The sequence below is a fragment of the Lynx canadensis genome, chromosome D4 (assembly GCF_007474595.2).
Source record: "Lynx canadensis isolate LIC74 chromosome D4, mLynCan4.pri.v2, whole genome shotgun sequence".
In the NCBI taxonomy this organism is placed as follows: Eukaryota; Metazoa; Chordata; class Mammalia; order Carnivora; family Felidae; genus Lynx; species Lynx canadensis.
Window position 1 is genome coordinate 71,695,690 of NC_044315.2, and position 23,904 is coordinate 71,719,593.

Genomic DNA, 23,904 nt, shown 5'->3' on the forward strand with positions numbered 1-23,904 from the left:
TTTTTAAAAATATTTTAAAATATTTACAAAAAAAAAAAAAAAAAAAAAAGAATGTTGATCAGAACTGTAGTAAGTGGCAGGGCTAGGGCTCAAACTCCAAGCCAGTCCAACTCCAAACACAATGCTCATGCCTGCATGTTAAATTGCAGCACTGATGAAGCAGAGAAAGTGGATGGAAATGATACAAAGGCTTACTAGACATGGGTCTGGCTCAATTCATACCTTCCGCAGCAATTCAGAATTGATTGGCACCAGAAAGTCAAGCCACCCTTGAGTGCTTGGACCTATGAGAATAAGCCAGTGGATATGGCATGGGCATCTTTAGCCTATCCTTTGGAACACAAAATCAGAAGTCTGGTCTGAAGAAAGAATGGTCACAGAGGCACAGACAGCAGCTGGAAGAAGTGGATGATTTCTAGTTCTTGAAGGCTCCTCTTACTTCCATAAAACTCCCTGATTCCTTATAGTAAGAACCCTATTTTTGCTTAAGCCAGCTTACAACTGGGTCCAAATACAAATGGAAGGTCTTTGTCAAAGGGGCAATGGGGGACAAGGAAGAAGTACTTCCTTCATAAAAGCACATTAAAAAAATTAGCAGCTAGCACAAGCCTAGTGTGAATAATTAGATCAGAGAGGGAGTCCTTTCTAAGAGTGGGCCAATCTAGCCCCAAAAGAACCTTCTCAACCATGTACCCCATTACTCCCCAACAGCCACTCAAATTGCAATCGTTTAAGTGCGCCATGTTTTCCTGCCCAATTATTTGGTCAACCAAGTCCCCCAATCAGAAATACTCTCCCAACCTCTCCTATCTCTCCATCTCCACACAGCCAAATCCTCCCATTCAAGGTCCAGCTCAAATATTCCATGCTCCACAACTTGTACGTACCATTTGGGCCCTACAAACTCTCACAGACCTCTTCTACATCTCTCCTGGCACTCACTGTCTTTTGCTATACATTATGTAACTGCCCAATCTTCTCTTCCCTAAACCAAAGCAGTTCTTCTAGGTGTGATTTCAATCTGATTCCACCTGACTACCCACTCATACACTCTGTCCTTCTATAGAACTCCTCAGGTTGAGAAACTGTGACCTAACTTTCTTGGTGTACCGGCACTTAATTCAGGCCCTTGCAGAGAGTAATTGCTCAAATACCTGTTGAATGCATGAAATATTAATTCCTCATGCATTAAAAAAGTCATTTAGAAGTTTATACATTTAATGTCTAGCAAGAGAAAGGAGGGGATTGGCAGCAATTTATAGTATCTGACATCAGAATTTCCGGAAAAGGGGACTATATGTATTTTAATACAACGACAAGTGCTTAAGGTTACCAAAAAAAAAAAAAAAAAAAAGAAAAAAGAAAAAAAAGAAAGGTGGGGTAAATTCCAGAAGGTCTGATTGTGTGGCAGCACTGGTCTGCTCCAAATCAGGAATGATGTAGTAGTTACTACAGAGAGGAGAGGAAAAGAGAAAAAGATGGAGAGGGAGGAAGGACCAGTGAAAGAACAGGAAGTCCAGCACTCTACAGCAAGGCCTTTCCCCATGACTCACATCTTCTAGAGTTAACTTAAATTACTGAAATGCTTGCGAAAGTGGATTGTGTGGTGTGTGTGTGTGTGTGTGTGTGTGTACGTGTGCACACACATGCGTGTATATAAACCAGTGAAAACAGGTAGTTTTCACGTCCAAGCTTACATGAGTGGAACCAAAATAATCATTTTCAGAAATGGGACCCTAACAGCTAAGAAAAGCGTAAGTATAGGACACGTAAAAAATAGGATGTGATGGGGCAGGGGGATGCGGTAGTGAAGGAAGGATGACCACCTCTGGACTTTAACGACTTCTGCAGTTAGGAGTCTGAGACTAAAACTACGATGAGGACAGGGAAATACAAATCAAAACCACACTCAGATATCACCTCACGCCAGTCAGAGTGGCCAAAATGAACAAATCAGGAGACTATAGATGCTGGAGAGGATGCGGAGAAACGGGAACCCTCTTGCACTGTTGGTGGGAATGCAAATTGGTGCAGCCACTCTGGAAAACAGTGTGGAGGTTCCTCAAAACATTAAAAATAGACCTACCCTATGACCCAGCAATAGCACTGCTAGGAATTTACCCAAGGGATACAGCAGTACTGATGCATAGGGACACTTGTACCCCAATGTTTATAGCAACACTCTCAACAATAGCCAAATTATGGAAAGAGCCTAAATGTCCATCAACTGATGAATGGATAAAGAAATTGTGGTTTGGGGCGCCTGGGTGGCTCAGTGGGTTAAGCGGCCGACTTCAGCTCAGGTCATGATCTCACAGTCCGTGAGTTCGAGCCCCACATCGGGCTCTGTGCTGACAGCTCAGAGCCTGGAGCATGTTTCAGATTCTGTGTCTCCCTCTCTCTGACCCTCCCTTGTTCATGCTCTGTCTCTCCCTGTCTCAAAAATAAATAAAACGTTAAAAACAATTAAAAAAAAAAAAGAAATTGTGGTTTATATACACAATGGAGTACTATGTGGCAATGAGAAAAAATGAAATATGGCCCTTTGTAGCAACATGGATGGAACTGGAGAGTGTGATGCTAAGTGAAATAAGCCATACAGAGAAAGACAGATACCATATGTTTTCACTCTTATGTGGATCCTGAGAAACTTAACAGAAATCCATGGGGGAGGGGAAGGGGGGGAAAAAAAGGAGGTTAGAGTGGGAGAGAGTCAAAGCATAAGAGACTCTTAAAAACTGAGAACAAACTGAGGGTTGATGGGGGGTGGGAGGGAGGGGAGGGTGGGTGATGGGTATTGAGGAGGGCACCTTTTGGGATGAGCACTGGGTGTTGTATGGAAACCGATTTGACAATAAACTTCTTATATTGAAAAAAATAAAAAAATAAAAAATAAAAAAATAAAACTATGATGCGGAAGGAAAGCCTAACTGCCATCTAGATTTTATATGTAATAATCTTTTCAGGTAGAGCAATCCTGTGAAGTATAAATCTAACCAAATACTAACTGATAAAGTCCACATCATCTATTAATTTCTATATGCCATTTTGATTCACTAAATGCCACTCTAATACTTGACCAAATCCAAATGAGGCCAGCAAGAAGTAATGCTTTCAATTTTGATCTCTACTCCTAGGTTTTTAAAAATATGTTTGCCCTCATTCTCTCCCTTTAAAAAAACATATTAAATGCAAACATACTTAAAAGGAGAATGTCAGGGAGCACCTGGGTAACTCAGTCCGTTAAGTGTCCGACTCTTGATTTTAGCTCAGGTCATGCTCTCATGGTTGGTGAGTCCAAGTTCCATGTTGGGCAATGAGGAGCCTGCTTGGGATTCCTCTCTGTCACTCTCTCTGCCCCTCCCCGCCTCAAAATAAATAAATAAACTTAAAAATTTTTTAAATTTAAAGGAGAACATCAGGAAGTCCTGTAGTAAACACCAATAAAGGTCGGGTGCTGGGGAGAGGACCCATTCCATCATGGCTGCTGCAAGAGTTGCCTCCTTCCAGCCAGGGCAGCCCCAAAGGGTGACAGATGTAAATCTCTGCAAGCAACAAGGTTCAGAGCAAAAGGTTCCTGCTGACACAGTCCCTGCTGGTACCCCTTACTCCCAAACTAAGGCAATCAGACACATCATCTTCCTGTCCCCTAGCCCACCAGTCTTACCCCCCAGGGCCCAGGCAGATAGTGCAATATTGAAAGCCTTGCACCAGGATGCACTATGGACTACATTCTGAGCAGGAAAGGGAAAAGGAGTCTTCCTTCTCCTGCCACTTCAGAAGTCCTAGCCACCTGCATATGACGTCAGGCTACTTTAACCCAGCATAGCCCAAAGCAAGGCTACCCCCTCTTGCTCTCACATACACATTCTACTACCCCCTCCGCGCGCGCACACACACACACACACACACACACACACACACACACACACGGAGGGAAGGAAGAAGTGACTAGGTTAGCTTGGCAGGGTTGGGCCAAGTGATGAGACAGAAGCCCTCATCTATTACCTAGATTTAATGAATAAGTGTCAGATTCTAGATGCACTAAGTTCCACAACCACTCCCACCTCCCAAGGAAGTCCTTTCCCCCAGAAACAGCAGCTGGCAGGTGTCCACTTAGAAATCAGTGTTAGTAAACTGATGAACAGAAAGATTAGTTCAGCTTATGAAAGCCAGCTTAGAGGAGACAATATACTATGCAAGAGGTCAAACTACATAAAAGTCAAATATGTGACAGTGAAGATCCACCCAAAGCAGCTAATTACTTAGGATAATGCTCATTTGGATGTGTAAACACTAGAATATTCCTTATTTAAGTCACTATTTAAATTCCAGCATTTGTGGTATACTGCTTGCCTTCAGTAGATCATTAATTTCATTAACACATCTGTCATGGGCCCAAAAACACTGACAGAGAAAGAATCTAGAAGCAAATGAACAATGTCCCCATTTCTCTTCTACAATTCCTCCAACCTCCCAATTTTCCATTTCTCTAAAATGGAACGAAGATAGCAAAAATAAACCAAAGTTTACTCTGAAGTTGAACTTTGATTTATAAAATATTCCATTCATTCTATCCCTCAAAATTCCACCTAAATGAATTCAGGCATCATACACATCATCAGCAATATACATACTGAAAAACAGAATGCACTGGGGGAAGGGGAATGCAATAGAAGACAGCAACAAAATGAACTTTGAGTTGAAGCCACAAAATCCCAGGTACTCACTGGATATTGAGCTCATGAGATCAGAGAGTTGCAATGTGAACATATAGAGTTTCAATCAAAGGACTATCCAATATCATCCAAGAAGGACACTGACACCATACGTGTTCAGCCTCAGAATGAAGTAGAATTAAGTGGCTTTTCTATCACAGTAGATGTCAAAAAGGCAGAATTAGGAATATCCAATTACTATCATGATGCCATTTTTAACGCCTTTTTTTTTTTTTAACAAATAAAACAATTAACTCCAGGATAATATTCCTGCAGCGTGTAAAATCATCTTTTGTGGCTGTGGCAGACAATACCCCTTGTAAACGAACACTCATATAGATTTTTCCTTGTGCACACAGCTAAGCAATGTCTTCAAGTTTTATCTTTTTTCTCTCTCTTGCTGATTTTTTAAATTTATGTTTGTGCAATGACAGAGAATAGAGGCTTCAGGAATATATAAACTAACATGAACTTCACCAACTCTCTTAAGATAGCTAGAAAAGGAGAAAAACCCATGAAGATCTTGGCAGGAAAATGCTACTTGATAACCTATGCATTTTTAAATGCTACTACAAAAAAATGCACACATCCTAAGGAACTAAGGAACTACTAACCTCTACAATCAATGTGATACATGGTTTATCCAGTCTTGACAAAAATCCTCTGGATCACCAGTGGTACGTTCATCCACTCGTACACATGCAATTGTATAAAGAATCTATTATTTAGAACACCAGGAAAGAAAACAATTAAAAGATTTATACTCACAGCTACCATTAAGAAAACAAAAAAGCACTTTTCATTTCTATGCTAAGATCTAATTTGATGCCCTGCTCTGTAAATTCAAAATGAGGAGGAAAAAAATTACAGTGATTATCAAATTGGAGAAGGAGTAAGGAATATGTCCACAAACAAAATTTATTGTATAGAAGTAATAGGTGAATACTTAAAAAAAATACACTGGTAATTATTCACAGAAGACTAAAAAAACTGGAATACCAATACAACATTTATTTTATCATATATGTATATGTGTACATATACATATAAATCATCAGCATACAAAGCCTTACATTAAAATTAGAAGAAAGTGTAATTATATAACATTTTTACAAGATGAGTATTAGTAGGTACACATTATTAGTACATTGCAACTGAGGATGTAAGTGGTTAATATTCATAACCCTGGGAACCTCTGCCCTCTCTCAGCACTCCTGATCCCCTTCCCTGGTTCTTCTTTGTCTTCTTCTCACCCCTACATATAGCACCAGACAGCTGTCCTCAGGACAATGTGTCCATTCCCATGACTCTACCATCACCCCCACACTCTACCAAGCTTCAGAACCTAAGTTCCTATACACAGGAATCCACATGCCTAGCACTATGCCCAGTTCTTAACATGTATTATCTCTTCCCCCTCTTATAACAACTCTGTGAAATAGATTTTGTTATTAACCCATTTTACAGATGAGAAAACCAAAGCCCAGAAGTTAGGTCTTCTGTTCAAAGACATTAATCGAATGCAGGAGAGCCAGGATTCAAAACCATCTCTGACTCCAACACCAGATGTTTTTGTTACTGTTGAAAACTGTCTCCCCAAACAACATAACATGGGCGCCCCAGTAACTCAACTTACTCACTCAACAAATACTCTGTTGAACACAAACCTGTTCTCTTTTCTCCACTTCCACCTCCCTACATCTGTCTAAATACTACAATCTCCACTCCACTGCAATCTCTCCAGTAGATTCTTAGAATCATCTCTAACTCCTCCCTCTCTTAAATAATGCTCAACTACTTGGCCAATAATTTCTGCCTACGTTAGGGATTGTAGGATATATCACCTTCTTGCCAAATCCACTTTCACTCTCCCACTTCAGACCCTATGTTTCCTTCACTTGGCCACGGTGATACCCTCCTAATTAGTCTTGCGCTCTTGGTCTCTGGATTCTTACAATCAATGTTACGCCACTGCCACCTGTTATCCTTATAAAACAGATCTACTCATGTTACACTCCAGCTTAAAAGCCTTTGATGGTCCTCTTCTGTCTACAGAACAAAGTCCAAACTAGTTATGTTGGCATTCCCACACAAGCTGGTCCCAACCTATCTTCCCAGCTCCATCTCCTACTGCACCCCCCCCGGAATAATAATAATAATTTATATATAGCTTAATTGTTTAGACAGTGCATTTTCACATACGTTAATCATAACAACACTATGAGTATTTCTTATTATCCCAATTTTATGAGAAGGAAACTGAGACCTAGAAAGGTAAAATTATTTGTCCAAGATCCCAAATTGTAAGAAGAACATAAAAGGTAAAAAGGGCCAAGTATCAAACTACAAATTTTATCTCCTTTCCCAGCACCTCACACAGCCATAGCACGCCTACTCCAGTACATCAGACTCACTCACACTTTCTCTGAAAATGCACAACATTTTCTAACCTCTGTGTCTTAGCTTAATCTATTTTTCTCTTAACTTGGAATGCTATTCTCACTTGAAATTTCCAAAGAACCGTGTTAGGCATTTTTCATATTATGCCTCATATGAGTTACTTATATTCATATATAAACCTGTCTCTACACTGAATTATAAGCCCTATGAGGACAAGACCAGAAGTTGGTCAATTTTTAAAGCCTTATTTAACTGGAAAATGTGTGGGGAAAACAAGCCACATAAGATGACAAGCATCAAGGCAGAGACTGGCCAGGCCTGAAACCAGAGACCAGAAACTTGGATCAGACCATCTGAGCACCCTGGAAGTGCCTACAATTTTAACATCTATCTTCTGAACAAGTTCGAATGTCCCAGTGCCAACTATTCTCACTGACACTGGCCTTTATTAAATATTAGTTTATTGAAAGCTTAATTCAAAACAGAATGGGGTGAAAATTAAGAATTAGAAGTTGATAAAAAATAGAAATATCATTATTTTCACTTTAACTTTTCATATGTGACTAAGTAACCAAAATTTAAACCATACAGGTTTGATTTACAAAGATCAGCTCAGCTGCATGGATGGCTGTCTCTAGGGCTATTTCAGTATGACCACAGAATCACGTTCACCTACACAGACAGCTTCCCACATCTCATCCTCTAAAAGCCACTAGGATTCCTGGCACTGGCAGAGCCTCTCTCAGAAGGTATCTGACATGTTGATTATCTGGCCAACTTTTGCAAGTGAAGTGCCCCATGGTTATGTCAAATGGTCAAATTGAATAGTGTCAGTGTGCCTTAAGATTACAGGCCATTACTCCTTGAGTTGTCTTTATCCCAATGAAGATCAGATTCTAAGGATGCCCTATAATTATGAAGCTCAGAATATGAAACCCCTCAACTGCTGACCAGGTGAAAAGTCACAAATGCTTCCTTCCTTCTATCAGAAGTCTCCCTATCCACTCCTGCGATATAACTACAATGTCAACTTTTCCATGAACTGACAGAGGATATTAGAAGAAAAACTAGCCCACATGCTCTGCACTGAATTTCATTTCACTCCAAACAGTTATAGCACCCTGAATATAAAGAAAAAAATTACAGACTATGATCTCAAGTAATTTACAATCTAGATTTCAGAACTCTAACAATCAGAACTAACTGTTCTCCATGGTTGCATCTCACCCAAAAATCTACTATTTCTATTCAATAAACATCAGAATACTACCACATTTTATACACTACAGCAGATTTCTTCCAGAGGCTATTAAGATGTGGGGGAGGGGGGGGGACATGTTGCTCTTGTTATAAACTGTATATTCTCCCTTTCAGAGATGGTAATACAGCAGTCAGTCGGAATTAACATATAAACAGGAATCAGAGAATCTGAATTGAAGTCCTAACTCTGTAACATGAAGGAAGTTCCACCACTGAGACAATAATAGGACTAAACTCACAGGGTTGCTGCTAGGATTCATTTAATATGTACAAAGTGACTAGAACACATGGTAAGCTTTCGGTAAACATTAAGCTTTACAATCACCTGACTCATAGTGACAATTACATGATATTTGTGAAAGGATAACAGATTCTAAGATATCCCAGCCCAAGACTGTCCTGCTTACCTTTCATGTGTCAATGATACTCATCAACCAATCAATCAATAAAAATGAAATAAAAGAGAAACCTAACAGTTCTGCTTCTCAGGAGCTCCTGCAAAGTGCGGTGGCAGATACAACTGAAAGCACCTGTAGATTTAATTTAAATTTATGGCACGCATGTCACCTCAAATACAAAAATAGAAAATACTGATTTGAAATCTATAGAAACCCACTGTTACCAGCCATACATCTCTAAATAGCAGACATAGGAACCACAGATAGCATTATTTTAGCATTATCTATATTACATAAGCATACATTTTGGTCCTTAACATAGTTGTTTACAGTTATTCTTCCTTCTTCTCAGCAGTATTATAATTCCACTCGTGGACTGTGGTGTTTCTTTTGCACCCCACAGCAACGCTAAACAGTAGTCAAATAATTGTAATAGTAACATCCAGCTAAGATTTTTAGCAGCCCATCTGACTAGATCTTTTTGTCCACATGAACACTCTGTGGTGCACAGAGGTAATACAGCCTAAAGCCTGGTTGAGTGCACACTGGAGTCTGAGACACCTGGGATTCAATTCCAACTCATTTGCTGCAGGACCTGGGGAACCTAAAAAGTCTGTTTTCCATTACATAAAACAGCAATAATAATTTTGCCTACCCCTTAGGATTACTTTGACAAATAAAAGAATATACATAAAGCACTTAATGCTAGTCCTGAAATACTGAATGGGATGTTTACAAATAGCTCCAATTTACTCTGAAATGCATCTAAAAAGGATGGATTGAGTACTTAATGCCACTCAACTGTATAAAGATGATTAAGTTTTGTTATGTGTATTTTACCACAATTTTTTAATAAAAAATAAAATAATTAAAGTGAAATTGTAAAGGTGGATTGAAAGATGGACAGATACATGATAAAGCTAATAAAATATCAAATGCAGAACCCAGGTAGTGAATATATAAATGCTTATTTTCAACTTTTCTGTATTTTTGAAGATTTTTACAATAAAATATTAGGGGAAAAAATAATGCAGACATCCAATAGTTCACTTTTATTTTCATCTACTACTGAAAAATAATAACCAGCAAATATTCAGATTCTTGGCTCCTTTTTAAAAAATCTTATAAAGCATCTTTCCATCAGCCATCTCTTTTATTATAGCCATTCTAAAACTAAAAGTGGCTTATTTGAAACTTCTTAGCCACTTACTTATGTATTTAATTTCAAGTTAAATTATTCTAAGGTACCAGCTGCCAAGCATTTAATCTCTTCTGAAGTACAGAAACCAAGTCAACAGACATTTGTGGTTGATGATTGATGATGTGACCAAACAAAAAAATGGAAAAGCAAGGACTGGAATTATTTGCTCCTAACTTTTCCAGTAGCTGCTAAAACCATAAGTTCCTTAACCAGAAGGACTACTAGCACCTTAACAGGTACCTACTTTACAGAAGCACAGTGCATCTACACATGTACATCAGCCATACAGAATGATACCCAATTCTTCTTCTAGTTGTGTCCTCCATTCCAAATGGTAATTCAGATTTTAAGTGTTTAGTGGTACATCAGGAACCCAGATACCATGCAGTATAACAATTTAAACAGACCACCTCACACCCATTGCAATGGCTACTTTCAAAAATACAAAAGAAAATAACAAGCGTTGGTGAGGATGTGGAAGAACTGGAACCCTTCCTTGCGCACTGTTGGTAGGAACGTAAAATGATACAACCACAGTGGAAAACAGTATGGTGGTCCCTCAAAGACTTAAAAATTGAATTACCATAGGATCAAACAATCCCACCTCTGCATATAATACCCAAAAGAATTGGAAGCATAATCTCAAAGAAATACTTGTACACCCATGTTCATAGCAGCATTATTCACAACAGATAAGATGTACAAGCAACCCCAGTGTCCAACAACAGATGAATGGATGAGAGAATGTGATATATGTACACAATGGAGTATCATTCAACTTAAAAATGAAGAAAATACTGTCACATACTACAACATGGATGAACTTTGAGAACATTATGCCAAGTGAAATAAGGCAGTCACAGAAAGACAAACCATGTATGATTCCACTTGTATGAGATACCTAGAGAGGTCAAAATCACAGAGACAGTCAGCAGGATGGTGGTTGCCAGGGGCTGGAGGAAGGTGGGGTGGGATAGGGAGTTAAGGTTCCGTGGGTACAGAGTTTCAGTAATGCAAGTTGAGAAGAATTCTGGAAATGGACGGTGGTGATGGTTGCACAATATGAATGTATTTAACACCACTGAACTGCACGCTTAAAAGTGGTTATGATGGTAAACTTTATGTTATGTGTATTTTACCACAATAACAACAACAACAACAACAAAAATGGAAGAAAAAAATCAGGGACCTGATCTCCCCAGGAGGCCTGGAAGGGTGCTCCAGCTTGGAATTGACAGAGGAACAATCAACTCTGGCTCTCAAACCATGTCTATCTCTGAACACACCAGGAGACCTTGTCCACTCAGACTCTCCATCACGCCCAGGGTCACACCAACTGTGTATTTCAACTTCAAAATGAACAAACATTACTCCGCCTACACCAGTTTTATGTCAAAGCAGCAACTTAATCTCTCTAAACCTGCCTCCTCTTTAAAACAAGGATAATTCCTACCTACCTACTTCACAAGGTTGTTATGAGGGCAAGAGTGAGATCACGTACATATAAAAGTAGCTTCAAACTGCCAAGCACCAAAGAAACAGAAATTATTATGTTTATAACTACTTTCGGATGGAAATTCCGAAGGGACTGTAACAACAAAAACTTCACAAGGCTTGCGACACCTCGCCCATGGTACATTCCATTTAAAACTCACATCATCCCTAAGTAACACCGTTCTTGTTTTTGTCATGAACTGAAGGGCAGCGCTGAGGAAACAAACAAACGCTCAACGTAAGCATTTCATCTACCCACCCCCAAACGCAATCAGAAATCATCTTACATGTTCTAGGAAAATTCAATTTTTATGACCCCAGCGTGGGCCTGCGGCGCCTTGGAACTACACTTCCCACAAAGCATCGAGGTGAACCCGGGCGGCGGGCGGGGCGGCCTGGGATTCAGGGTGGCCACAGCTCTCCCCGAACCTAGATCGCCGGCCCCTGAAAAATTGCACCGTTTACAGTCGAGCGTGCGCTGGCTCTCCTTTCTGAAACCGCTGTCACCCCGCGGTTCCTCCTGCGTCTAGCACGGCGACCCTCTCTCCGCCCTCCCGTCCTTCCTGCTCCACCTGAGGGTCACCGCCTATTCTTGACCTTTCCGCTGATTTCTAAGGTGTCACAGAAAGGCACCTTCTTCCCTTCCTCCCCGCCAAATCTACATTTCTAGAACTCCCCAAACAGTTGGGACTCGGGGCCACGGCGGGGTCAGACGGGACGGGCCGACACTGCCCGCCACCCTGGGCCCCCAGCCGGGTCCGCCCGCCCGAGCGTCGCGAGCAGGGGGCTGGGCTGCCCCCACCCCCGGGCCGGGGCGGATCGCGGGCAGAGGTGGCTCCGCCCGGGGCTCCGGTTTCAATTTCGCAACGTGACGGTGCAAACCTGAGGCCTACAAGCGCCGGCGGCCGGCGCCCCGCCCGCCCGCCAGGCCCGAGCGCCCCAGCCCCCCGCGGCCGCCGCCCGCCCACCCAACCCGGCACCCGGCGGGAGGCAGCGCGCCCCGGCCTGCCCGCCCGGCCCCGGCCGCCGCCCCCGGCCCTGCGCAGCGCCGGCTCCGACTCGCGGCCGCGGGCTCGCGGTGGCACTTACTCAGCTCGTCCTGGGAGGCGGAGGCGGCGGCCGCAGCCATGTTGCGCCAGGGAGGGAGGGAGGGGCCGGAGCGGGAGGGCGCGGACGCGAGGCGCGGGGGGCTCGCCGCTCGCGGTGCGGCAGGGGCCGGGAGCCGCCTCCGGTCGCTCGGCGCGGGCCGCGCTGCGCCCACGAGGCCCGCCTGCCGCCGCCTCCTGCGTCCTCCTCGCAGCACGCGTCGATCTCGCGGTCCCCCGCGAGCTCGCGACTCGGGCGCTCCCACCGCCTCGCGCCTCTGCGGAGCCGCCGCCGTCTGTCGGCCGAGTCCCGGTGCGCCCGGCCCGCCCGGCGGCTCTGCGGCTCCGCGCCGCGCTCGCCCAACTCACGCCGGTTTTATATTTAGAAAGAGCTGAGCCATCCTCCCAGCGGCCCCCCCGCCGGGCCCCTCGCGCGCCCGCCCGCCCGCGCTCGCTCGCTCGCGGCTCGTCCTGCCCACCTGCCGCCGCCCGCCCCGCGAGCGCTCCCCGCGCGGACCCGGCACGCGGCGGCCTGCGCGGGCGGCCCGGCCTAGCCGCCCCGCCGCGCCGTAAGCAGCCTGCGGCGGCCGTGGCTGGGCACGGACGCGCGGGCCTCTGACCTGAATCCGAGCCGGTCTCCATGCCGGGGATGCTGCGCGCGGCGCCGCGAGGTGGGCGCCCGGAGGCGAGGCGGCGGCGGGCTCGGGCCCGAGGGGCCGCGCGCCGCAGTCCGGGAGGGGCCTGACCGGCTGGCCCGCGCTGCCGGGGCCGGGGGAGATCCTCGAGGCTGGGCCCAAGCTCCCTTTTGAAAGGTCTGCGGCTGTCACGTTGGCCGGTCCCGACCTGAAGAAACACGTCTGTCCAGAGGAAGAGACGTGGACTCGGAGAAGTAGAGCCGGGCTCCGAGTCGGCGGGAGGAAGCCCCGCCCTGCGCCTCCCGCGAACTTCTCGGCCCCGGCGCGTGGAGCGCCCGGGACCCGGCTCCCCCGGCTCCACTTCTCACTAAAAGGCAGTGAGAAAGTGTACTTTTTCGATCCTCTCAGAACTAGGACGGCCGAGTGAAGGAAAGCCGCGAAGCCCTACCAAAAGTTACATGAACCTATATGTTTAAAGTTCAAATTCAAGTATATATGCTTACATGAACTTTTTTTTTTTTTTTGTAATACCTACGTTCTTTTAGGTAGCCGGAGTGATTTATTTTCAATATGCCGATTTTAACTTGACGGCTTAAGTTGGTCCGTGAGGTCGTGTACGTGAAAAACACTCGCAAAATGCAATTCAAATTAAGGGGTTGCATAATTGCTGTACTTTAAGTGGTGGCACTGTCACAACAAATTAGGTACAAGATCAGATCCCTTTTTTTTTTTTTATAAAAGGAAGAAATCAAGACCCTAAATAGATTGAAATTGCGTCTATTCCTAAAAGAAATCTATAAAGCCCTGGTTACTGTCTTGAAAAAATGACTATATGTCATTCCAGATGTGGGCAAGTACATCTTGTACTTGCCTTGTACTGAGGCAAGTACAAGGTACTTACACGACATTAAAGACATCTATTTCCTTTATTGCTTTAATAAGGAAATTATACATGATCTTTGGGAACATTTCAAATGATTCAGAATGTCACAAAATTAAAAGTGAAGGGCCTTCCTCTTGCACATCCCTTCCTCTCCCACCATTTTCTCCCCAGAGAAAAATGTGGTTAACAGGTACAGTTGGGCGCCAGTGCTCTGGGGCCACATATCTACACCCTCAAAAGCGACTAGGAGGGGCGCCTGGATGGCACAGTTGGTTAAGCGTCCGACTTCAGCCAGGTCACGATCTCGCGGTCCGTGAGTTCGAGCCCCGCGTCAGGCTCTGGGCTGATGGCTCAGAGCCTGGAGCCTGTTTCCGATTCTGTGTCTCCCTCTCTCTCTGCCCCTCCCCCGTTCATGCTCTGTCTCTCTCTGTCCCAAAAATAAATTAAAAAAACGTTGAAAAAAAAATTTTTTTAATAAAAAAAAAAAAAAAGCGACTAGGATAGAGATAGGCTCATACTCAACAATGAAGTTCTGCATCAGTTTCCCCCCCACACACACAATCTTCCATGTTAATTCAAAAAGGTCTACATCACCACTCTTTTTTTATTAATGACCTCATAGCACGTTAAATTAACCAATTCCTTTTTTGAGGACATTTTGGCTCTTTAGTTCGATGTTGGCGCAAAGTCACTGCATAACAAACTATTTGCCAAGACTACAATATGGAAGTGTATAAAATAAAGGCTGTCCCCCATCTCACTGTCCACCATCCCCTCATCCTCCTCCCTGGAAAGAATCCTGTTTGATGCACCCAAACTTTCCGACTATGAATATATAAAGTAGCTGCACTAAGGATTGGTTTGGAGAAATGTTGACGTCTCATAACTTCAAATAGATTCTTCTAAAACCAACAAAAAAAAACCCCATAGAATATAAGTTTTAAAAAAAAAGTTTGCTAGGCAATTTTAACTTATAGACAAAACTAGCATCTCATAAGTTCTATGTAGAAATTTTTAGAGTCCACACGTGCAAATCACAGATTTATGTTTATTTTAACAAAAATGGAACCCTACTACATACACTATTATGTAACTTTCTTTTCACCAAACAAGATATCACAGGTATTTTTCCATACCAGTAATGACAGTAATAGCTAATACTAATTGTGCCAGGCACTGTTTTAAAGTGTTTTACATGGTTGGGGTGCCTGGGTGGCTCATTCAGTTGAGCAACCAACTTCAGCTCAGGTCACGATCTCACGTTTTGTGAGTTTGAGCCCTGCATGAGGCTCACTGCTGTCAGTATGGAGCCTGCTTTCCCCCCTCTCAATAATAAACATGGGGGGGTTACATGGTTGAATTCACTTAGTTCTCACAACAATCTTATGAAGTAGGGATTTTTAATGACACCAGATCATGGAGGAACAAATCTAAAATGCCACAAACTAGAAAGGGGTAGAGTGGGAATTTGAACCTAGGCAGTGTGAATCATTCTTCACCACTATGGTCTGTTCAGAACTACCTTCTTCTTGGGGTGCCTGGAAAGCTCAGTTGGTTGGGCGTCTGACTTCAGCTCAGGTCATGATCTCATGGTTGGTGGGTTTGAGCCCCACATCGGGCTCTGAGCTCTGAGCCTGGAGCCTGCTTAGGATTCTGTGTCTCCCCCTCTCTCTACCCCTCCCCCACTTGCACTCTGTCTTTCCCTGTCTCTTGAAAATAAATGTTAAAACAATTTTTTAAAAAAGAACTACCTCATTCTTTTATTTTTTTAAGTTTATTTATTTATTTTGAGAGAGGAAGAGTGCAAGTAGGGGAGTGGAAGAGAGAGAGAGGGAGAGAGAGAGAATCCCAAGCAGTGGGAGCCAGATGCAGGGCTCAAACTCACAAACTGCGAGACCACGACCTGAGTGAAGTCAGATGCTCAACCGACTGAGCCACCCAGGTGCCCCTACTTCATTCTTTTAAATGGCTGCATGATGAGTACATGACAATATTTAATCATTCCCCTACTGACGAGCATTTAGGTTGTCAACAATTTTTGTTACTATTGCAAGCAAATACTACCATAAAAAATTCTTATACATATATCAGCTAAGTCACATGTTATATATAGAGACAGAAATATGTAGAGATAGGATTGTTAGGCAAAAAAAGACACCTTTAACATCTCATTATATACAGTACTTTATAGCAATTTACAATGCTGCTTCTAATCGCTAGAGTTTAAAGCTATAAGCTTTTCCCATAAATAAATAAATAAATAAATAAATAAATAAATAAATAAGTCTCTAAGCTTTTTCATAGTTGCTTTCCCCCTTCATACTAGTTGTAGTTTATTTTCCCCACTAAATAGCTTCATATTCTTACTACACACTTTGGTTTTGAATAGTGGCCTTGAGGTACTTCCTATCTAGAATTTACTTCAATTTCCAAAACAGACAAGAAGGAATTGTGGAAGGGGGTGAACGGGGGGGGGGGGGGGGGGGGGGGGGGGGGCAGAGAAGAGGCCACTGGGAAGCCAAAATAATGTATCACAAAATCCAAGAACTAAAAACTTACATCTTTTAGATTTAGAAGTCCCCTCTCCCTCTGTTAGGCCCTAATCACACTAAATGCAAGCATAGTTCTAACAAAGTAAATAGTCTTGTTTCCGTAGTCAAAGCAAATTAGAAACAGAGTATTAGAGAGCATTCTTCTGGGCAAGTACTAGGAAGACAGAAGAGCTACTAGACACCCTAAAAACAAGAGAAAAAGGAGGAAAACTATAAATAGAAGCTATAAGGGCTCAAAAAGCAAAACATGCTGGTGTTATTTGTTAAGTACAAAAAGCACCACCCCCAAGAGGCCCTGACGTCATTTCACCTGAATAACTGATGTTCATGGTGATCATCCTGACATCAAGAAACAGTAAAATGATGTCTACTATATCAGCATCAAAAATCAAGGAAGTACAGAGTATATCTTAAAAAGCTGTTCATCCAAAATGATTCTAATAAGCAATTTTAGATGCCTAAAAGGATTGATTCTAAACTATCTAGAAAATCTAGTCATCCCAAATGATTCAATGATCCATTCCCAAGGATCTCTAGAGAAGCCAAAGTTCTGCAGAGATGTGTCTCATACAGTATTCATTTTGGTTGCCGAAGAAGTCGGGTACTGGGTCCAGTCTGCCAACAGAATCCACAACGCTAATGATCTTCATCTCTGCTCTTTTCAGTTATTAAAAACATGTTTCACTACACATAAAACCATGTCATGGCTCAAAAAATTCTGTTTTCTAAAAATCAAACTCCAAAACATCAGTCCTAACTGCCATGTAGAATCCTTCCACTGTTGTACTCCCCACTTCCTGTGGATTTAAAGTACATTTTGGATCCTCCCCATTGCCTCAAACATTTCCACTACTCTCTGGTCTGTGTTTCCTCTAAGTATCATGTGCTCCACTCTCATTCCGAACCCCAAAGATGGCAATGAATTCAAGTCTTTCTTCCCTTAGTTTCTATCTTAAAAATACAGTGCCAATCAATCCCCAACCTTTGGCAAATCTTATCATTCACTTTATTTTTCCCTCCCAAATATCTCTGGAAAAAGGCAAAAAGCTGACCTGGTTCAATACAGTACTACACCTTGCATCTTAGAAGATAAGGCAACATTTTCTCTACGGATAAAATTTATCCCTATACCAGAAGATCCTCTGATTTTCTTTAGATGGTGGTTTCAAACCTTTTGGTTCACATTCTTCCTCCTGCCCCAAATTTTTGAAATTTGGGTAATCCATTTACGCATTTTTAGATTGACATCTCAAATTTTCCCTTATAAATAGTTGAAAAGGAGAAACTTTGACAACAAATTCTATTGTAAATATTAGTTTTGTTGTTTTTTTTTTTTAAGAGAGAGCACACTCAAGAACAGGGGGAGAGAGGCAGAGGGGCAGAAGGTGAGAGATAGAATCTTAAGCAGGCTCCACGCTGAATGGGGCTCCATCCCATGACCCTGAGATCATGACCTGAGCTGAAATCAAGATTGTGAGGCTCAACTGCCTAAGCCACCCAGGCACCCCAATATTAGCATTTTAAAATAAAAACCCTTCCGTTATTTAAAAATACATATATATAGGATCTAATTAAGATATTGATTTGATGCCTACTATCCTCTATTTAAAAATACATGAATAGGGTGCCTGGGTGGCACAGTTAAACCTCTGACTTCAGGTCACGATCTCAAGGTTCGTGGGTTCAAGTCCTGAATCAGGTTCTGTGCTAACAGCTTGGAGCCTGCTTCGGATTCTGTGTCTCCCTCTCTCTTTGCCCTTCCCCTGCTTGTGCACTCGCTCTCTCTGAAAAATAAATAAACATTAAGAAAATACATGAACAAGCTCTTAATAATCAGAAATTTTACATAATTACATTTGCTCCTTGAAATTCTACACCAACATGTTTCTTCCCACACAATAATTTATTTTTTTTAAGTTTATGTATTTATTTTCAGAGAGAGAGTGTGTGTGTGTGTGCGCACAGGCACGCACACGAGCAGGGGAGGAACAGAGGCAGAGAAAGGGAGAGAGTGAGAGAGACAGAGAGAGAATCCCAAGCAGGCTCCATGCTCAGTACAGAGCCGGATGTGGGGCTCCATCTCACAAACCCTGAGATCATGACTTGAACCAAAATCAAGAGTCAGATGCTTTACCAACTGAGCCACTGAGGTACACCTCCCATGATAATTTATACTAATGCAATATAGTTTTAACCTTGAAAGTCCTTGAAAGTACCCTTTTCTTCAACAAAAATGATATGTAACATAAAAGTATTTAAATTTTTTCTGTGGCCATCTAAAGAATTATGATGATTGAATAACCATAATTAATAGTAGTACACAACTTGTCAAAACAACAGAAATATATTACAATTTTTTAGAGGTTTCAACTCTTAGTGATTGGCATATTTTTATGTTACAACTTCTGAGAGTTGTAGGGGTAGGGGCTTTTGGAAAGAAAAAAAATATCTAGGTATAGTTATTCACTTCCTCATTACCTAATTTAGTATGTCAAATTGTCCCTTTGATGTCACTTGAAGCTCTTCCCTGGGGGTAATCAACCATACTTAGACTGGAGGTAGCTGAGAGGTGTGGCTTGTTTCGGAAAGTCAGAGAAGGGCCATTGTGAAATAGGACACCTTGACTCTATTTTTTTTTTTAAGATTTTATTTTTGGGGCGCCTGGGTGGCGCAGTCGGTTAAGCGTCCGACTTCAGCCAGGTCACGATCTCGCGGTCCGTGAGTTCGAGCCCCGCGTCGGGCTCTGTGCTGACTGCTCAGAGCCTGGAGCCTGTTTCCGATTCTGTGTCTCCCTCTCTCTCTGCCCCTCCCCCGTTCATGCTCTGTCTCTCTCTGTCCTAAAAATAAATAAACGTTGAAAAAAAAAATTTAATAAAAAAAAAAAAAGATTTTATTTTTAAGTAATCTCTATGTCCAGTGTGGAACTCAAACTCATGACCCTAAGATCAAAAGTCACATGCTCTCCTGACTGGGCCAGTTAGGCACCCCATGGACACCTTGACTTTACAGCATTCTTAGGCAAAACAAATTAAATGAAAAATGTATATGATCTACAGATTGATTCTCTTAACATTATCCATGTCCTTGTATTCCAAGATATCCCTCCCTACTCCCAGGGGACCATAGCTTCAGCATGTTCATCTTGAGTGTTCTTTCTTCTTATCCTACTCTGTCCCTAGTTTCTCCTTAGAAAAATAACCTACCCCACCCTTCTCTATCCATTCTCATATTCAAGCCGCTCCTGTATTCTGTCCTCAACCCACTGGACCTCCCAGAAACTAATCAATAGCAAACTCTGATGGACACTTTCATCCTGATCTTGTTTGAACTATGGATTCATCCTCCCTTTCAAAACTCTCCTCTGCTAGGTTTTCCCTACACAATTTCCTCCTGATTCTTTTCCACTTATCAGTTGCCTTCATTGTCCTCTCATTCTCTGCCACCCCTTTGAAGTTGGGACTTCACTTCAGTTTTAATCTCAGACCATTTGACATTCTACCCGCTCTTTCTTTGCATTCCCCACTCCCTCATCTTCAATTACTAAATAACTACTTTCTCTCTCCAGTTAAGTTCTCTTGGACATGTCCACCTAAATGTGCTACATGCACTTCAAACTCAATATATCCGCAACTGAACATATTTTCCTTCTCAAACCAACTTCTTGTATCCCTCAGTGTGAAACCAGCATTCAGTTGACCAAAACAGAGACCTGAGAGTAACCCATAATTCTACTTTCTCCCTCACTTTTATTCACTATCTGCAGATTGTCACTGAGTAGTATCAGTTAGGGTTTCTCTGGTTCCCAGCACAGAACCCAACTCATGTAAGTAGAACAATATTTGAAGAAGAGTACTGGAGTAGTTCACAGAAACAAGAAATAATGAAACAAATATGTTCCAAAAGGATAAGAACTGGGCAGCAACCAGGATCTCTGGACCAGGAACTTGAAGATCATCCCTCAGGGAATTGCAACCAGATGATTCAGCAACAGCACAGCCTTTCATTTCTGGATGTTGTGGAATAAGAATTATAAGCTCCAAACTTTGATTCAACCTTGATTAAAAATAAAAGAAACCATAGGGGCAAATGATAGTAGATGAAAGGTAAATAACTTTATTGACATAAATTCTTTGGGAACCCAAAGTATTCTGTTGGTCTATTCTGTTGTTGTTTCTCAACAACAAAAGAGATGATTAACACACACACACACACACACACACTGATGCCTAGAGGAGCATACTAAATAAGAGACCAACTCGTGAGTGGCAGAGGTCATGTTTAAGTTTCAGATCTAGATCTGCTCTGTTTCTTGTTTTTATGATTATTGCTTCTTTAATATTTCATAAAAAACAAGAGACTACCATCTTATGTAATCGAATTATCTCATTCATGCTATAAACGAGTTAACTAATCTTAGGCGTACTATATATATTGTGTGGGTTCTTTTGTCAAATCAAGAGTATTTTGAATGACTCTCTCTCATACCTGGAGAAAGTAAGATATAGCTGATCCAAACACAAAAAAGTCTAATTCCTTTGACAGTGTCAAGTTTAAAATCCTGGGATGGGAGAGTTGATTGATTTAGTTTGGATCACTTGTCCCCACTGATGGAGACTTGGGACTATTTAAAAAAAATTTTTTTTTAATGTTTATTTATTTTTGAGAGAGAGAGACAGAGACAGAGTGCCAGCCAGGGAGGAGCAGAGAAAGGGGAAGACATGGAATCCAAAGCAGGGTCCAGGCTCTGAGCTGTCAGCACAGAGCCCAAAGAGGGGATCAAGCCCATGAACCGTGAGATCATGACCTGAACCGGACACCTAACAGATCGAGCCACCCAGGTGCCCCTGGGACTATTAATAGAAGGACAAAGGGAAAGTTGAACAATAAGACAAACAATAGTAACCACCTCCCACTAATCTAAATAGCAAATATTCACTCTCCTTAAAATGGTTCTAATCTGCCACTTCCTCTCTGTTACTTGCTTTAGTCTACTTTCTCCAAGGCATCTCTTGGTAAAAAGTCTTCAGCCTTTAATCCTTTGCATTCCAGCTTGTCTTCTTCACTTTACCCTAATAAAGATCACTGTTACTCTGGAGGTTTACCATGATTTCTCTAAGTTGTTTTTTTTTTACTTTTTAAAAAATGTTTTATTTATTTTTGACAGAGAGAGAAAGCACGCACGAGCTAGCGGACATGCACACACGTGCATGTGATGGGCAGGACAGGGGCAGACGGGCCAGAAGATCGAGGAGGGGCTCACACTCACTGTGATATCATGATCCCAGCCCAGGTCAAATGCTTAACTGACTGAGCGACCCAGGCACCCCTTAATTTTTTTAATGTTTACTTATTTTGAGAGAGAGTGCATGCGTGCACGTTCAAGTAGGGGGAGAGGCAGAGAGAGAAGAAAGACAGAATCTCAAGCAGGCTCTGTGCTGTCAGTGCAGAGCCTGACATGGGGCTCAATCCTATGAAACATGAGATCAAAATCTGAGCCAAAACCAGGAGTCTGCTGCTTAACTGACTGAGCCACCCAGGTGTCCCTTCTCTATGTTTTAATTCTTTTTTTCAATTTTTTTAATGTTTATTTATTTTTGAGACAGAGAGAGAGAGAGCATGAACAGAGGAGGGTCAGAGAAAGAGGGAGACACAGAATTTGAAACAGGGTCCAGGATCTGAGCCATCAGCACAGAGCCTGATGCGGGGCTCGAACCCACAGACCGCAAGATCATGACCTGAGCCGAAGTCGGCCACTTAACCGACTGAGCCACCCAGGGGCCCCTCTATGTTTTAATTCTTAAAATTTAATATGTATATACACATATGCTTTATATATTTTTATATTGTATGTATTTTATTATAAATACAAAGAATTTATTAATGCATATATATTTTATAACTTAGATATAATTGACATATAAGATCATATTCCTTCTAGGTGTACAACATAATTTAATATATGTGTATTACTATATGATCACCATAATAAGTTCAGTTAACATCCATCACCACACATAGTTTAAAAGTTTTCTTGTGATGAGAATATTTAAGATCTACTCTCTTAGCAACTTTCAAACATACCATACAGTTTTGGGGTTTTTAAATGTTCATTTATTTTTGAAGGAAAGAGAGACAGAGCAGGGGAGGGGCAGAGAAAGAGGGAGACAGAGAATCGGAAGCAGGCTCCAGGCTCTGAGCTGTTAGCAGAGAGCCCAACACAGGGCTGGAACTCAAGAGCCATGAGATCATGAACTGAGCCGAAGTCGGATGCTTAACTGACTGAGCCACCCAGGCGCCCCTACCGTTTAACTATAGTCACCATGCTGTATATTATATCCCTAGGACTTTATTAATTTGTAACTGGAAGTTTGCACCTTTTGGCCATATTCACCCACTTTGCATACTCCTCCATCTTATAGTATATTTAGTGGTTTTTCAAGACAGCTTAGCCTCATTAACATCTCTCAAACATCAAACATTAAACATTTCTTGCAATTCCACCCTGTCTTGTCACCCTTGATTCATTTTTCTTCCACCTGTCTAAAGTTTGTTTGTTTCCATCATTTCCCCTTCCTACTCCTTTAAATACACCTTATTGGCAAACTTTTCCTGTAAAGGTCTTGCTAATACATAGTTTTGGCTATGTGCGCCATAGAGTTTCCTTCACAACTACTCAACTCTGCCATTATAACATGAGAGCAGTCATAAACACTAAATAAATAAAGGAGCTTGCCCATGTTCCAACAAAACTTTACTTACAAAAACAGTGGGCTGATTTGGACTAGGGACCGTAGTTTGCTGATGTCTCATTTAGGAGCCTCTTGAGAAAGGGAGACTAGGAAATGAATGTTGGGGACTTGCATGTCTAAAAATGTCTCTAATCTCCAACTTAAATACTCAGGATGGCTAGAATAGAATTCCAGGTTGGAAAAACCACTCCTCATAATTTCAAAGGTACTGTTCAATTTTTTTCTACCTTCCACAATGCGTTTCCTTCAGCTCAGCTAGCTCCACTGGCCTTCAGAGGTAATGCTTTCCCTTAAGATTTTACTCAGGCTAACAGAGCTATTTTACTTCATTAGTAACATTTTTCACATTTCTAAAAATCCATTTGAAGAAATTGACCATTATGTTTTCCAATTTCCTATACCCAAGGAATACCTTTTCCTGGAATTTAGTACCAGAAAAATGTTTGACTCTCAGGGAAACTTCTATGCTGTCTTTTATGAGACGATAAGCATTAAGTAACCCACTGTGATCCATTTTTTGTCCTGACCG

General features: G+C 42.0%; 1 protein-coding gene across 4 annotated transcripts in view; it reads right to left on the reverse strand.

The window, feature by feature from the left end:
* ECPAS (Ecm29 proteasome adaptor and scaffold) overlaps positions 1 to 13,466 on the reverse strand; it is a 108,888-nt gene extending 95,422 nt beyond the window's left edge. For 2 of the 4 annotated variants that reach the window (XM_030292631.1, XM_030292634.1), the window contains exon 1: positions 12,561 to 12,630. In XM_030292631.1, coding sequence (XP_030148491.1) covers positions 12,561 to 12,600 — 40 coding nt within the window. In that variant the 5' untranslated portion in view covers positions 12,601 to 12,630. Of the gene's footprint in view, positions 1 to 5,332; positions 5,440 to 12,560; positions 12,631 to 13,176 lie in introns of those variants that run through there. The other 2 variants (XM_030292633.1, XM_030292632.1) reach the window with 2 other exon arrangements.
* Positions 13,467 to 23,904: the final 10,438 nt, after the last annotated feature.